The 17749-nt window shown below is 40.9% G+C and overlaps 1 protein-coding gene across 1 annotated transcript in view; it reads right to left on the bottom strand.

Moving 5' to 3' along the window:
- RTKN2 (rhotekin 2) overlaps positions 1-17749 on the bottom strand; it is a 266798-nt gene that overhangs the window by 68749 nt on the left and 180300 nt on the right. Inside the window, exon 2 of the mRNA XM_074958848.1 lies at positions 17026-17130. Within this exon, the coding sequence (XP_074814949.1) occupies positions 17026-17130 (105 nt within the window). The remainder of the gene's footprint in view (positions 1-17025; positions 17131-17749) is intronic.

The following is a 17749-nucleotide window of genomic DNA, read 5'->3' on the forward strand; positions in this document are numbered from 1 at the left end:
AATTAATTCTTTAAATTAAGAAAGTGCTTTTCTACAGTATTTATGGAAATATCAGAGATTTACCAGATCAATAAAATATGTCAGTAATATCTGTAGTTTGTAATATTTCTAGCAGAAATATTAAAAGACCAAAACAGTATAAGGCTAATAATTATTAGCATGTGCTTTTCTCCTATCATATAGAATCCAGAAATTGGGACTACTCAGCATGCTTAATGTTAAGAATAATGCTTACATGCTTTGCAGGACTAGGACTAGATAGCTCAGCCTCTTGCAAATGTCTTTATTTTGGATAACTGCAGTCAGAATATATTTTGTAATAGAAATATACAGTTACAAAAAATCTTCCCATGTAAATTTGGAAAGCAGTTTTGAGTTGGTCAAACAATTACATTAATAATCAAGGCAACTACATCTCTAGTCCTGAACTTCAATTTGACATCGCTTTAGATACTAAAATTGCTCATACAAAGTTTCTAACCCCATTGTCACTGTGGGTTTTTGTTTTTGAGAAGTGTTGTGCACACAGATTCCACTTCTGTTGCACATGCGCCCCATGCACGAGATCAAATTCTTTTGGCCAGCAGTGTCTACTGGGGCAGCACTCTGCAGCACCCTAGATGCTCTCATGCCTTACCTCCCCAGATTTTTTTCTGCACTACCTTTACAGGGATTTCAATAGTAACTGTCATTCAGAGCTGAAGTTCTTGAAATGTCTCATAATCACCTGGCTGATTAGAAGTAGTGGGCACAACTGCATCACCTGGGGAGGATGAGGAGATAGCTGCTGGAATTAGTTGTTCCTTAGTTTGCAGGTGTTCATCTTCACTTCCCTGTTCTTCTTGCTGAAGAGTGTGAGGAGTGAGCGCCACCTATGCCTCTTGAATAACCCTGTGGGACTTTCCAGGGGATGGAGATCTAGCTTTAGAGGAGGAAGTAGAGCTCGGTTTCCTTGCTGGCTGCATGTCACAGGCCCTCAGTAGGGCCAGGATCTAACATTATCTAACAGGGGTCAGGGTCTAGTTGCAATGCAGATGGATACCATGGTGAGTGCGCTTTCCTAGATCCCTTATGGTTATAGTAATGGTCCTAGACTTGCTGTCTGACCAATAAGGGTCAAGTGAATGGGGCTGAGGTGAGTGGGTAGTGGATGCTCTAAAGTGGAGGAAGAACAGGTGTACTCCTCCTCTAGCAGCAGGGCTACCCTCACAGGGGTTCCAGGGTGAGCTAAGTCTACCTTTTGTTGGCACTGAAGAAGTGTTTAGCACCATCATGGTGTCATTAGTCAGTACTGTACAAGGCACTCTCACAGACACAGACAATAATGGTGACAGGCTGTGCAGTCCTTTTGGTACAGAGTGATCTGAGAAATAGTTTGGTACTCTCAGTGGTGAGAGCAACTGTTTTGTGATGGCTAGCACCTTGGTTGCAGGTGCCAGGGCTGTCAGCATTAGGTGTGCTGATGTAGGTTCCAAGCAATTGGTACCAGGTGAAGTACTGAGGTTCACTCAAAACGGTAGTGTTGTTTGGAGACTGGGCTCTGTCAGGGTGTCAGAGGAACCCAATTTTGGCAGTGAACCCTTTGAGCAGCCTGAAGTGATGTATGCCTTTTATTTTTACTTGGTCCTGGAGAGGGTGAAGAATCAGTTTTCCTTTCTACCCCCTTTCATATGACAGCTGGAGGAGGACTTAGCTGCTATACCAGTCTCAATAGATGATGCCTTCTCTGGTGAATGAGCCCAGGAGCTCGGGGTTAAACCACAACTCACAGGAGCGCTCAGGGATGAAGCCTGTTCAGGTCTGTTAGAGTTGTGATTGCCAAACCTTTCACTAAAGTGACCCACCAACTTCATTTTCTCTTTTTTTTTCTACCCACAATTAAATATCTACCCCGGCACCGCAACCCTAATCACAGCCCAGTGTGGAAGGAAGCCCTGGGAAGGGGATTGGAGACAGAGACAGACCCACACTCATGACTCCCCCACAGCAGCAGCTCCTGTCCCACAGGGCTGTGCCCGGCTTCCTGCTCTTAAGTGTTGCAAGCCTAGTCTCACATGAAAGGAGCTGCCAGTCCAGGGTGAGTGCAGGGCAGGCTTACTCTCCATACCCAGCCTCCTCTTTCTGGGCCTCCTCTCCTCACAATGCTAAGAGAAACATACGTTTGCTTTGGGTGCCACAACCCATCTAGAACTTTCCCGCAACCCACTAGTGGGTCAGGACATAAGAACGGCCATACTGAGTCAGACCAAAGGTCCATCTAGTCCAGTATCCTGTCTTCCAACAGTAGCCAATGCCAGGTGCCTGAGAGGGAATGAACAGACCAGGTAATCATCAAGTGATCCATCCCTTGTTGTCCATTCCCAGCTTCTGGCAAACAGAGGCTAGGGACACCACCACTGTCCATCCTTGTTAATAGCCATTGATGGACCTATCCTCCATGGACTTACCTAGTTCTTTTTGGAAGGACCCACCACTTAGGAAACATTGTGTTACAGCCTTTTTCCTCTAGATCTGAGAAGGCTCTCATCGAACACTCCAGGAGAAATAATTTAAGGTGGGACTCTCTCACTGTTTGAGTCCTCTTTGAAAATGAAAGACAAACTGAATACATATTGAGCATATGCCTGTCCCCAAGGCAAAAGTCATTTTGAGTGCCCATTTTTCAGTGGAATAGTCGCATTCACAAGAGGGAAATGTTTTGAAGCATGAGGACTTTGCTTCAGTCATGGAGGCTAAATCCCAGTGTTTGAGTAGTTCCTAACACTAACAAAGTTGTTCTGTTTTTTTACAGCCAACAGAGAGAAAAAATATAATCAGAACAAACTAACTATATTATCTATGCTAATATACTAATTAACTATATATACAAAAAGGATTTGAGTTGCACAATCTGCACGAGAAGCGGACATGGATTCTCTCTTACGAACACGTCAGTAAGAAGGAACCGAGGGATGGTTGGGCCTGCTCCACCCTTTGTGCCCTTGGATAGAGGTGTGTGTGTGAGAGAGCATCCAGGGTGCAGACACGGTTCCAAGAAACATTGCTGGTCAAAAGAACCAATGTCATGTGCATGGGGCAAATGCACACCAGAAGTGGAATCCATGTGGGCAATCACTTGAAGAAGAATATATATGGTAATAGCTCTATTGATTGAAAAAAAAAAAAGTGCCCCTGAGAAAGCACTTTCTGAGTTGACAGTTCAATTATTAACACAGATAACAGATGGAAGAAACAGCACCTGTTTGGTATGTGTAGTGAAAAAATGAACAGGAGCAAATACTATTTGTTCACCTCATCATTTAGAGTCTTCTACATCGTTGTCATACAGTTTGTGAATTAGAGGGGCACTGGCGTAGGATTATTTAATCATGTGCAAAAGCATCACTCTGACTGCAGAAATGTTTCTACTCTGTAAGCAATTAATTTGCCTCATTAGCTATCTTAGTTATACTTAGGGGTCTAAGATATCTATATTTCTAGTGAATTTGTTTGATCTGCATATACAAATTTTATAAATATGCTGTCTAGTCACAAGGCTATAATTTTTGTTAGCTTCTTCTAAGTTACAAATTGGCTGTGAACTGCATAGATGAGCTTCTGTCATTTTGGTGTAGGGTGACCAGATGTCCCAATTTTATAGGGACAGTCCTGATATTTGGGTTTTTTGTTTGTTTTTTTTAATATGAGCTTCTATTACCCCACCACCCCATCCCGATTTTTCACACTTGCTATCTGGGTCACCCTATTTTGGTGGGATGAAAGGAAAGAGAGGAGATATAGAAAGGATTAAGGTAAAATGTTACATTGGAGTATGAAAGTAAATTCCCAATGAGAAGTAATAAATCATTACTAAATAATGTGGTTTTTTTTTTTTAAATCAGCACGGTAACCATTTGTGGTTGGAGATTTATTTATGGTCTTACTCTTGCAGGCCTTACTCAGGTAAAACTTCCAAAGCTATCAGTTCTGTGCTTTCCCAAGGGTGTATATATCAAGAAATTACAGAGTAGTTCAATCAGGGTTTTTATTTCTAAAGACATAACACCAGTCAGCAAAAATAGTTTTTAAAATTTGGGGCTGACTGTTAGTTTTCCATTTGGAAGGTTTCCAGCTTCTACTTTTCTACCATTTGTTCCTGCTAAGTTAGAACTCGACTGTCCTTCTCTCTATCCTACATTATTAGAGGTAAAGCTGTACTCTTTGAACAGTAGTGTTCATTGCAGTGTTATGAAGCCATATGAAATGTGAGGATGGAATGTGGGTTGTTTGAGGTTTTTGCTTTGTCTTCTGTATGAGAGTTTAGAGAGATTTACTTATTTATTTAGAGTGAAAGATACACGTGAAGATTTTGCCCCTATGAAATATTCCCACGAGGAATCCACACTGAAATAAGAACAATCTGGTGAGTCATCCTTAGGCTTGGAAGGATTAGATTTTTATGGGCAAATGTCAGTAACTGTTGATTTTACTGCACGCACACTAACACAAAAAAAATATTTTCTTTTGATAATAATCAAAATTTGCAGATATGCGAAGTCAGACAAGCAATGCTTGAGAACTTAGAGTTTGATTTAAGGATATTGACTTGGTATATTTTGACATATGATGTTGTTAACTTGTGGCTAACGGCAACAAACTTAATTTTTTTAATCTCAACATCTACTGTCATTAAATAATTGTCTGCCCCATCCCCCATTTCTCCCAACTTCGAAAATTTAAATAGATAAAAATAAATGCTTAAAAATAAACAGGTATTATCTGTTGAATATATTAAAAAAAACCAAAAATTGCATTCTGCCAAATCTAGTCATATTGATATCAAATGCTTGCACGTGCTATAGAGCTGAAGTAGTATTTTTGCTGAGTCACTCTGAGGTTAGATCGATTTTTGTCTGCTCCGATAGAAGAGGGGTTAGAATGTGTGTCTCTCCGGCAGATGGATCTAGGGGCAGAGAGATCCAGACAAGAAAATTCTATGATGAAATCCTGACTCTACAACAGTTAGACTGCTGCTGTGCTGAGACCTCTGCCTATCCTGCTGACCAATATTGTTTCATTGTTTCCTTGTACTCCCCCGTATGTCTGTATCCACCTTGTTTTCCACAGAGATTGTAAGCTCCTTGGGGCAGGACCCATCTTTTTTTATTCTATGTTTGTGCAGCACCTAGCACAGTGGGGTCCTGATCCATGACCAGGGCTCCTAAGTACTACTGTAATACAAATAATAAAATAATAATCAGAATAATAAGTCAATAGAGCCAGGATTTCATGCTAGGCACAACCAAGCTATCTTTTGCTGTTGTTTAATTTAACATTAAGGTCAAACCCCAGGAAGAGGATAAGTTTCCACTCTAGCCAAGATGTGTATATGCTCTGCTTAGTGCAAGGTGCTAATTATACTATTTTTGCCTCTGAGGAAGAACTATTTTATTCACAGTTATTATAAAGCTGAGGTTTAATAGTGAGCACATTTTACCTGTGGTTGGGTTGTCAGCTATTTCTATAGTCCTTCTAACTGTTTCATGATCTGCTATATGAGCAGAGACAACATCCTATTTCATTTTTATTGTTTTCGGTTATAAATAATAGCAATAATAAATAGTATCTTACATTTTTATAGCCCATTTCATCCTGAAGAATAAAAAAGAACCAGTGTCGCACGCGTGTGTGTGAGTAGAGAGAGAGAGAGAGAGAGACACACACACACAAGTCTATCCATATTTGGTTGCATAGATTTTCTAGACTTTGAATATAGTCATCATAATTATGTAAATAAAGTTATTTTAAAAACAAACTAGAATGCTAGAGCACTGTCTCTACTCTTCCCAGCCACTATTTCAACCTGGGGTAAAAAAAGCCATTTAACAAATTAAGAAATGTTTTAGGTTCTCCCCCCCACCCCGCCACCCTTGAATAACTATATAATATTTTTTAACTTTAAAAAATGGGGGAATATTTCACACTCCTAAATATTTTTCCAAAACAGGTAATGTGTGTTCAACAAAACAATTAGTCACTTAATTTGGGGATGGATATGGGAGCAAAGCATATTTTGATGTGGGCAATTTGTTCTTGTTCTGTAGGTCCAAATTATATTGAGCTATCAGGCATCTGCCTGCAACAAAATATGAAAGAAAGACATCAGCGTTTTCCTTTGGGTAAGCCACATTCTTTCAATTTTCAGTCTCAAATTTAGCCAGATGTGGCTAATCATACATGCCTTCAAGACTGTATCCAGCATATTGCATGGAAGAAGGAACCTGAGACTGTTTATTTTGCATGTGAAGAATCTTGCTGCACATGGGCTTGATTCTTCAAGATGATGAACACCCTTGGCTTTCGTTGCACCATCAGACCACATGTTTGTTTAGTAATGTCCGGTGATTGATGTTTTTTGTAACTGTCTGCAATAGTGCTTAGCACAGAGTTTTTTGAAAAGGTCTTGGATGTTATTTGAAGTCTTCAGTATTTCATTTTAGTCCACCTAAATGAGAACATCTCCAATTCCTGAAACTTCTTTGTGCACAAAATCACTTGCCCATGCCAGTGACTTAAATTGCTGACATTTTTTTGGTACGAGTCTTATAAATAGTAAGTATGTGTCAAGGTTCCTTCCCCACTCTGAACTCTAGGGTACAGATGTGGGGACCTGCATGAAAACCTCCTAAGCTTACTTTTACCAGCTTAGGTTAAAACTTCCCCAAGGTACAAACTATTTTACCCTTTGCCCTTGGACTTCCACTGCCACCATCAAACGTTTATCTGGGTTTATTTTTATTAGGAAAGCGTCGTTTGGAAACGTCTTTCCCCCCCAAAATCCTCCCAACCCTTGCACCCCACTTCCTGGGGAAGGTTTGGTAAAAATCCTCACCAATTTGCATAGGTGACCACAGACCCAAACGCTTGGATCTTAAGAACAATGAAAAAGCATTCAGTTTTCTTACAAGAAAACTTTTAATAGAAGTAAAAAAGAATCACCTCTATAAAATCGGGATGGTAAATACCTTACAGGGTAATTAGATTCAAAACATAAAGAATCCCTCTAGGCAAAACCTTAAGTTACAAAAAAGACACACAGACAGGAATATTCATTCTATTCAGCACAGCTATTTTCTCAGCCATTTAAAGAAATCATAATCTAACACATACCTAGCTAGATTACTTACTAAGTTCTAAGACTCCATTCCTGTTCTGTCCCCGACAAAAGCATCACACAGACAGACACAGACCCTTTGTTTTTCTCCCTCCTCCCAGCTTTTGAAAGTATCTTGTCTTCTCATTGGTCATTTTGGTCAGGTGCCAGCGAGGTTACCTTTAGCTTCTTAACCCTTTACAGGTGAAAGGATTTTTCCTCTGGCCAGGAGGGATTTTAAAGGTGATTACCCTTCCCTTTATATTTATGACAGTATGAAATAAGATAATACCACCAGCTTGTTTTTACCAAAACATATCTAAGAATTCTAATGGGTAAAATTAATCAAAACCAATACATTAAAATGCATTTAAATTGCAGTGTTAACTTCATCACCCTTGTGTGTAATGTTGTACTATTTGGGCATTATTTTGAGGCAAAAGGCAAAGGTAACTAAAAGGCGCAGTCCTGCAATAAGTTCTGTGCGGGCATACCCTGTCACTCAGATAGATCTCACTGCAGGATTGGGGCCAATCCAGCAGACCTTACTCATGCAAGAAGTTCCACTGAATTTAGTGGGACTGTTTCCCTAAGGATTGCTCACACGGGAAAAGGTTACAGGGACAAGTCCTAGAAACAGCAATGTTTTAAATAGATAACTGGCTGAAATTTACTCCAGTACAGAAGGTCAACGCAAGCTCTATGCAGCACTAAGATCAAAATAGGGCCTGCCTTAAATGATGTATAGTCCTCATGCTGTCCCTCTGCACTAAGGTGAATTTCACCCTAAGTGCCTATCAGATTGTTCTTATTCTTCACATCATTATGTCTCCATCATTAATATAAGCAATCTTTTATGGAAGAGGAAAAGAACTTCTAATTGGCTGTACTGCTGTGCTTTATTCTGTCTTGGCTTGACTTGTCACTTGGTTACAGCATGAATATTGAACACTAATGTCAATCCACGCTCTAATACCTGAGAGCACCAAGCACTTTCATCTCATGGATGTTTAGGAGCTAATAAGCACTCTATACTTTCCTTTTAAATCCACCCTTTTATTGCCTTCCTTTTCTTCATCCTATAGGAAGCCCATTGGTTTGACTGAGCCTTTTTGAAGATGTTATTGTAAAGAAATGGCCTTTCTCTAGTTAACTTGTAGTTTAAAAGGTTCATTAACGCCATTCATTTAGTGCACGTTTCAGGTGCAGCAACTTTGATCTGCAAGCCTTTCTTCTGGTGGAGCAATGTCCTTCACACCAGTCCTTCACACCAAATGCAAAATAGAAACTACAAATACCAACAACACAGAAGAGACGGAAACAAGGAAGGAAAGGTGGGGTGAGAGGGTCTGAAGGAGGGGAGGTTTGGAAACATCTTACTCCTTATTTCCCCCAGGCAGCCAGTAAAACCACTATTATTTTAGATGGGTTTGAAGACACAGGGCTTGATTGTCTCCAGTGCCAGATCGCTGGTTGGCAAAGGTAGTGGGCAGGGGGAAGTGCCTTATAGCTCCCTGAGTCCAAGGGCCATTCCTACTCAGAGCTATTTCCAGGCAGAGATGTACCTCACTCGTACAGGGTCCTTAATGGACCTTATGTCAGTACAGCAGTGCTCTCTTATACTCTATCCCTGACATGCCCTCTCTCTTCCTCAACATGCCCTGAAACCCTGAAGATAAGGAAGAGAAACAGGGACTTGCTTTGGTGCAGATGTGCCAGTAGGGAATTCCCTTCCAACAGTGGCTGCTGAGTGCCATATAAACCTGGTTGAGACTCTGGCCCTTTATGTTGTCAAGAAGAGGCCTTCCCATGTTCCCTTATAGCCTGTCAAATACTCCCATCTTCTGCAATGACTTCTTCAAGAGCCACAAATTTCTGTGGGGTTGGTGCGGGGCACAAAGTGTGTTCACCACAGATCCTACCCTTGCTTACCCCCTCTTCCTTCCTGTCTGGACCTACAGACAGCCATGTACAGCATCCACAGAAGAGAGCAATGATGCTGTGGAGACATCTGGTTCCCACTTCCCTCTAAGAAGAGATTAACACAAAGATGAGGGTCTCCTCTGCATACAAATCAGATCTCAGGGAGGTGGGATTGGGGGGAACAGGGGAAACAGACTCAGACGGTTTACATCATGCTTAGTGGAGGCTGCGCACCACATTCCCTGATATGGAGGTGGACAGTCACCACAGGTTTGGGGTTTTTTTTGAGCTGGGGGGGACGGCAGACTTGCTCTTTTTACATTATTCTATTGCATTTCTAATTTTAGAAACTTAGCTTCTGTGATTTAGATACAAACACAAACTAATTAGTTGCAGATGCTAACTCTCAGTTCCTTTTTACACAGCCTTCTTCAAAATAAGAAAGCCAGATTTCTTTCACTAGGGAAATCAGTGTGATTTATTTAACATTTAGTTCCTGCATATGCAGAAGACATTTGGTATGAAACCTTTAAAGGGATGTGTTCCTCACCCTCCAATCTCAATTAGAGAGGCACACTATCAGAATGAAACTGCTCAAGATTCTGCTTTGATGGTGTGCTTTGTTCATTTCTTTCTCTTTTGCAGAAAATGTCTATATTTTAATAAGTCCCAATGAGAAAAATGCTTTGCTGTAGGGAGAAATCTTTCTTTAAGATATTGTGATATGCCTTATTGCTTTCTTTCATTCTCTTTTTTCCTTTTCTGTGTGGGGCAGCTTTTTTTTTTTCAAAAACAAGATCCTATTCTGTTAAGCAGATCTCCATCTCATTTTGAAAGAACTCTGGCAGCAATGGCCATTCTTTATGTGAATTATACTCCTCTGCTTTGCTCTTTCATCTTTTGGGGCACGTACTTTTAGCTAGTTGTACAATAGGTAACTGAACTGTTTGTAATTCAACTTGCTGGACTGATTTAAGCAAAAACTGTTCATTGCATACACTCTAGCCATACTGTTTTAGTTTAAGAACAGTTACAGGTTTGTCCTGCATCCATACTACAGCTATTCTAAACCTTTTCAAGTTACAATGCCCTCTAGGTATGTGTCTGTTACATACCAGGGCACAATTCAGACCAGTGGGGGGCTGCGTCACCTCTGCCCTGCAACCTTGGGTGCCTTACAATGCCTGGCTGAAGTAGCTCCCACCTGGGCCACTCACTGCCTTCCAGCATGCAGTGAGTGTTTGTGTGTAACTTCAGCCTGCCAGTTACACCCTGGCCCTCACCAGCCTTAGTTATACTTAAGGGTGACCCCCAACACGCCTCCACTCCCGGATTTAACCCCAGAAATGTATGTCCTGTACTGCCCTCTCCTGGACAGTAGATATATTTTAAATCCATTACTCGTTTAAGGGAATAATATACCATTTTATTATCTTAAATAGAGTTATCCAGACACTTCAACTTGAACACATTGGATTAGATAAAACAGTGAAACAAGCTTATTAACTATAAAGAGAAATTTTAAGTGAGTACAAGTAATGAGGCATAAAAGTCAGAAATGGTTACAAGAAAAATAAAGACACAATGCTTACTAGTGCCTAACTTAACAAACTATATTAGATTCAAGTAAAATTCCTCACCATATGCTTCCAGCACGGTTACTGACCTAACTCTTCAGGGCCAAATTCCAATGGCTGTTTCCTTTTGTTTTCTCAGGTGCAGAGAATGCAATGGGCAGGGAGAGAGGGGGGGTGTCTTGGGGTGTTTGCTCCTTTTTATAGTCTCCTCTTCCTCTTTGAAAAGGATTTCCAGCTGGGAACTAGCAGATGAAGAGTCTATGTGGAAGGAAGTTCCCTGCTGACTTTTTTCACCTGTTTTGAGCATCCTTTGTTTTCCCTTCCTGCTTGATAACTCTGTTTACTGCTTAAATGCAAATTAAGGCAAGCACACATATCTTCCTTTATTTAGGACAGACCTGACTTCTGCCTGGGCAGGGCTTTGGGGTTTCAAATGTGTTAATATCATACAGGAAAATCATATAACTCACAAGCAATGTTGCCACATATATTTTATCAGGACAATACTGACCAGCAAATTATGCATTTTAAAATGATACCTTACAAGGCATTCCTTGTGCAAAGTTTATTAAAATAGTGTGTAGGGTGTGAATACAGGAGTGCATTCTGTCACAATGTCCTACAGTTTCCAAAAGCAGTGTGTTCTGGGAGATTTCAATAGGCCATCAGTGCACTGGAAGACAGCAGTGGGAGGACAAGGTGAACTGTTTTGGCTTTTTCATGTCCACACTGGCACTGAAATGGTTTAGATTGAACCAGTCCCAGGCCTGTTAAATGCACTGTCTATTCTAAACAGTTCTCTAACTGGTTTAGTTCTACACACTTTTGTATGTGGATGAGAAGCACTTCAGAGAGTACCCTAAAGCAGTGGTTCTCAACCAGGGGTCTGGGGCCATCTTGGGGGCCACGAGCAGGTTTCAGGGGGTCCTCCTAGCAGGGCTAGTGTTAGACTCACTGGGACCCAGGGCAGAAAGCTAAAGCCCCACCGCATGGGGCTGAAGCCTGGAGCCCTGAGCCCCACCACCCAGGGCTGAAGCCAAAGCCTGAGCAACTTAGCTTCACAGTTCCCCTTGTGGCACAGGGCCCTGCGCAATTGCCCTGCTTATATCCCTGAATGCTGGCCCTGGCTTTTATATGCAGAAAATCAATTGTTGTGGCACAGCTGGGCCGTGGAGTTTTTATAGCATGGGGGGCGGGGCGCACGGCTCAGTGAGAAAAAAGTTGAGAACCTCTGCCCTAAAGCACTTCATAAAGTAGTTTATGTAAAGCTAATATAGCTTAGTAGATAAGTCACTAGACAAGCTGTTAGACAACCTGGGTTCAAGCCCTGGTTCTTCCTCCTAAGTGAGCTTGGGCAAGTCATTTTCTTCCCCGTGCCTCAGTTTCCCATCTGTAAAATGGGAAGAATGCTACTAATCACCTTTGTAAAGCACTTTAAGCTCTAATTATGAAAAGAGCTAGGTATTATCATCTCCATTTTACAGGGGAAACCGAGGCACAAATAATTTAAGTAACTTGCTCGAGGTCAGGCAGAGAGTCAGTCACACAGTCTGGAATGGAATCCTGCTCTCCTAATACTGTACTCGGTCCACTAGGCTACAGGTGTTTGCACCATGCTTGCATGCTTAAGGTACTTGCACCCACTTTTTCCCTTAGATTGAGCACAGCGTAAAACAACAAAATTGCACCCTCCCTACTTTTACTTTTAATTCCTGAGCAAGATAGGGGGAAGTATCTCTTCGGCTTTTCTTGAGAAAGTTCTCTCCCAGGGATTTTCTGTGTCCTGGATGAAAGGTGTTCAGTGGGAGGGATTTTTTCCTCTTGACATATTTGACTATTTTGCCTCAGCACTAGTTCATTTGAGAAAAATCAAGAACCTCAAAATGCAAAGCCCAGTCATTATTGACACCTCTTTTCTCCTTTTTGTCCCTATTTTATCTCTTGTTAGTAATTCTACAGCCTTCTTTCAACATTTGAGCCATTAACATTGTGGCTTCTTGAAAATCATCCACTATGGGACACACTGCTCATAACATCTAGTAAGAAAATGGCTCATTCCTTTTCTTATTCAGAAAAGCATGAAACAGTAATTGCTCGGAGGAGGAAAACTAGTCCCAGTCAGCTCCATAAAGGGACTACCTATGAGAGTAGTAATCACTTCTCAGAATCCACAGATGGGCTGGACACTGCTGATGTACTTGACCTGACAAAATGCTACAGCAGGGGTAGGCAACCTCTGGCACGCATGCCAAAGACGGCACACGAGCTGATTTTCAGTGGCACTCACACTGCCCAGGTCCTGGCCACCGGTCCGAGGGGGCTCTGCATTTTAATTTAATTTTAAATGAAGCTTCTTAAACATTTTAAAAACCTTATTTACTTTACATACAACAATAGTTTAGTTATATATTATAGACTTATAGAAAGAGACCTTCTAAAAAACGTTAAAATGTATTACTGGCAAGCGAAACCTTAAATTAGAGTGAATAAAGGAAGACTCGGCACACCACTTCTGAAAGGTTGCCGACCCCTGTGCTACAGGATTCGTCGTATTCTTGCTATCTGCAGCCCCTTTGTTGCCTTGACAACAAAACTCATTTGAAATAGAAAGAGATTTCTTTTATTTTTAGTAAATTGGCTTTAAATGACCAAAACTCAGGTTTTTAATAATTAACTTAAATGCACAACCTATACCTCCCCTAAAAACAGCCTGCACTTGGCTAAACAGCAACATGGAGCCAGTACGTACAATAATATTGTCTCATCTTCAGTTCTTCAGATACAAGGCAACCTTTTCTTCAACTATTGTGGCAGAAAGATACTGGGAAAATTATTTATCCTTTCAAGTCGGTATATTTCATGTAACAAAATGCACAACAGTTCATTTTATTTATCTATAATACAGTGTCTATGCACACAAAGCTAGCATGGGGAACTGATGCTAGGTATTACTGTAATACAAGTAATTAATAATTGCTAAAAATTCCATGGGTAAAACCCTTAAGTCTTCACTGGGATTTTAATTCATCAGTACTCAGGCAAATGCCCATTCCACACACTAAGGATGGACTCAGTAATGAACTCAGGATTTGGCCCAGTATCAGTAACAGATAGGGATCAGTACTACAAATTAGCATGTGTATTTGTGACAGTGATTACTTCTCATTAACACTAAAAAGAAAAATACTGCACTTTCCTGTTCATAGTACAGGTGAAAAAAATACACCATTGCTGACAGATACAAGCATACACCTATATGTAAATGATATGCAGTAAGTACTTGGCCAGATTCTTAGTTCACTTACCCTGGTATTAATCAGGAATAGCTACTGAATTCAGTGTAGTTACACTAATATAAAACTGATGTGAGATCAATGCTGGGTCCCTTGACCAGGATTTGAGCGTACAGTGAAAATCTATTGCTCAGTTTAAAAAAAAAATCAATACTGTAGCATAATATTTTAAAAATCACAGCAAACTCAAGTCTACCTGACTGTACCTAGAAAATAACTGGGGCCCTGAGTAGCACAGCGAAGGCCTTGGTAAAAATCTGAAAATTCTGTCATTCAGCCCCATCTTCTGGCCCCTTTAAAAAAAAAAAAAAAAAAAACAGGAAGGGCAATGTCCGTGAATGCAAGCTAAAGAGATCATAATGAATCTGAATCTACCACTAGGAAAATAAAATAAAAGCAGCAACATCAACAACATTTCACTTTGCAGCTCAAAGACTGTGGCACTGTGAACCTGACAGCTGAAGTGACTATAAACAAAAGTGAAACTGACATGTCCAGACTGAAATAAATTTAAAAAGGAAACAAAAAACATAAACAGAGATAGGTACATTATATTTGTAAAATTATTTGTTTCAGTAATCTGCAGTAAATGCTGAGCACCCTTAACTTCTAGTTCTCCCCCTCACATACATCTCCCTATGTGTTGGCACTCTAAACCATTGTGTGACTTTCACCTTTTTGGAAATCTTAAAGTGCTTGGAAAGATCCTGACTAAAACCTGTGCATACAAATAACCTGAAAAATACCCTCCCATCTCTTGGCAAGATTTCAAACATGACTCATATACTGTAGCTGTGTGAATTTGGGCTTTGCGTAATTTAGGTGTTAGTGCTAAATTCTGCCAATTTCTGATTTAAATTACAGTAGATTAAACTCAGATGAAGAGAATGAAGTATATTCTCTCTGCAAAAATGCACACAACTCCTACTTGCATATGAAGGGGAGGCTACTCGCCAATACTGTTAACTTTAGGAATAGAAAACTAAACAGATGCATACTAAGGACATGATCCATCAAAACACTTTTGCATATACTTCACTCTAAGCATGTCAGTAGCCCCTGTGAAGTCAGGGAAGAGGAAAGGAGTAGGAGGAGTTGGAGAGCTACAGGACCCTAGATCCAACCTTGCTGTTGCAGGTAAACTGACAAGTGGCTCCTTGTAAGCCACTCATTTTCCCTTCCTAATTCCATGGTGGTCCCTGTTGTAGCCAACTTTAAGAGCAGCTCCCGTGTACACAGATGGAGGCTCGTGTAGCACCCTGACAGCCCAAGTTAAAGCCTGGTACACCTGTGACACTCAGTCCAGCCTCTGAGTGGCATAATTGAATGCTCCTGCCTCCCATTGTGGAGCAGCATGTGGGGGGGGGAGGGAGGGAGGACAAATAACAGAGCAGTAAAGGGGAACACAAGAGAGAGTAGGGACAGTATCAGGTCACTAATACTTCCAAAGTTAACCTCCCACAAAAAAACAAAAAGATTACGGTTGTAATTCATGGCTTTGGAGCTTTTCCTGGTTCAACATTCTCTTGGCGCCTTCCTTTTGTCGGTAACACTTGGTCAGAGCAGAAGGTCAGACTGCCACTTTTTTGACAACATAATGGAGGACAAATAACTCCTACAAAAAGTTTCAGTCTGGCTAGTACACACACTTTAGGGATTAGAAGATGATGCTCTGAGTTTCAACAGGAATAACTTCCTCTGCGGTACTGTTCTGGTGAATCATTTAGCCTTAATCACCTCAAAGGCATTTGTCAGTGTACCCCTATTTTCCAATGTCTAGAGCTCTGTCAATATACTTCACTTATTAAAGAAATGTACTATATCAATGCTAAACATTTCTCTCTCCCACATTAAAAAACAACCCATAAACACGTGACATGGGGTATCATTAAACTATTAAAAGCCATACTCATCCTGAAAGAAACCTTTCCCGAATCCCCTCTTCTGGCCTTCAAACAACCCCCCAGTCTCACCAAGCTCATCATCAGAAGCAAGCTCCCCACAGACCAGGACCAACCAACTCAAAGCAGCACCAGACCCTGCAACAACAACAGATGTAAAACCAGTGGACATAGCTCCACTACTACCAGGATCAGTACCCCCACCACACACCTTTCAAGATCCATGGATCCTACACATGCCTATCACAACATGTAGATTTATGATTTACTACAACAATCTGTAATCCACTAACCTCCATTTTGTGTCCTCTGACTGCAGAGCTGCTAACGGGCCACTTCACCTTGACCAGTCTCTTAGACTATGTGTTAACTTCTTATGCTAAACAATCTGTTCCATCTTGTATTTAGCTGTGACAACGAGCTCTGTGTAAGCTCAAAATCTTGTCTCTTTCACCAACAGAATTTGGTCCAATAAAAGACATTATCTCACCAACCCATAACATTTGACAATAATGGTCTCAAACACTACATTTTAGAACAGTGATTCTTCACTATAATTCCAAGAGACTTATACTTCCTAGCCAGCCTTAATATAGTCTCCCAAAATTTGCAAAAGTATGTTCAATGGTCAAGATTATAAATGATTAAAAATCTCATTTTCTAGTCAAGGGATCAATGTCTAATCTATTATTGTAGCTGAGGCCTGGCCCGACATGAGTAATTAATACATGGAGGGATGGCTCATTTTTTGGAAAATAGAATTAGGGATATAAATGAATCATCAGGTTGAAAACAGAATGTTTGTGCTAAATAAGATAAGTAAATACATCAGTAGGCTAAAAAGACAGAATGTCTGAGCCAACTAAGAGAAGAGGGAGAACACCCAGAGAACTATTTATTATGAGCTAGATAACAAGGGACATAATAAGTTAGGAATATAGAGATCAGGTAAAGAGGAAGTCGAAGTATGGGCAGTGCACGGACAGCACATGCTGCACAGGGATTGGTTCCTGTGAAGTAGCCAATCCAATCAATAAATTATACAACGTATAGTGAATGCAATGAGATATGTAATGTATATAAAGGGAGAGGGTTTCTGTGTAACTTTGGAGATGTGATGTATCCTGCATTCATCTCCCCCATCTCCCCCGTGTTTGAATCTAATCAGCAGAGCACTGCTGTGTGCCGAATAAGGATACCTGAGTGACGAAAGCTGGAACTGAGTTCTTGGGAAGCCGAGTGGAAGAGGTCTCAGAAGTCATCCCGCCATTAGTGGTGCTGTGACTCAACCAGGATCCATGCATCTGGAACAGGTAATGTGTAATTTATTATACGTGTAGCTTTTCGGTCAAGGTTCACAACCCAGAAGCTTAGCAATGTCATTAGAAGTGTTCAAATTTGAAGACGTTTACAGGGCACCGGAGGGGTGAATTGAATCCAAAGGAGGCCCCTGTGGACTCCCCACAGATGTATTTGGGGGATACTAGGACAGACTGGAAAATGAACTCCAACAGATAATGCTGGGTAAGAAATGCAAAAAGGACAAGCAAAAGGCAATGTTGTTACAAGGCTTAATATTGGGAATATGAGTTTGACTCAGCAAATAAAGGACTTAAAGATCATGGTCCACAAATCAGAAAAAGAAAAGAAAGAAAAGGGTGGAGGAGCTAAAGGAGATCTATAAAGGTACAAACAATACAATCCCGTCCTTCGGTGGAATCTGTTAGGCTATGTCTGCACTACATCTTATGTCGGCATAAATTATGTTGCTCGGGAGTGAAGTAGTTACTGCCACTCACGGGGGCTGGAATAAAGCTGATGGGAGAGCTTTCTCCCTTCAGCTTAGAGCAGCTACATTACAGAGCTTACAGTGGCACACTAAACTCTCTAGTGTAGCCAGGCCCCATGCCTGCAAATGGCAGC

This window comes from Natator depressus, chromosome 7 (genome assembly GCF_965152275.1).
Source record: "Natator depressus isolate rNatDep1 chromosome 7, rNatDep2.hap1, whole genome shotgun sequence".
Lineage (NCBI taxonomy): Eukaryota > Metazoa > Chordata > Testudines > Cheloniidae > Natator > Natator depressus.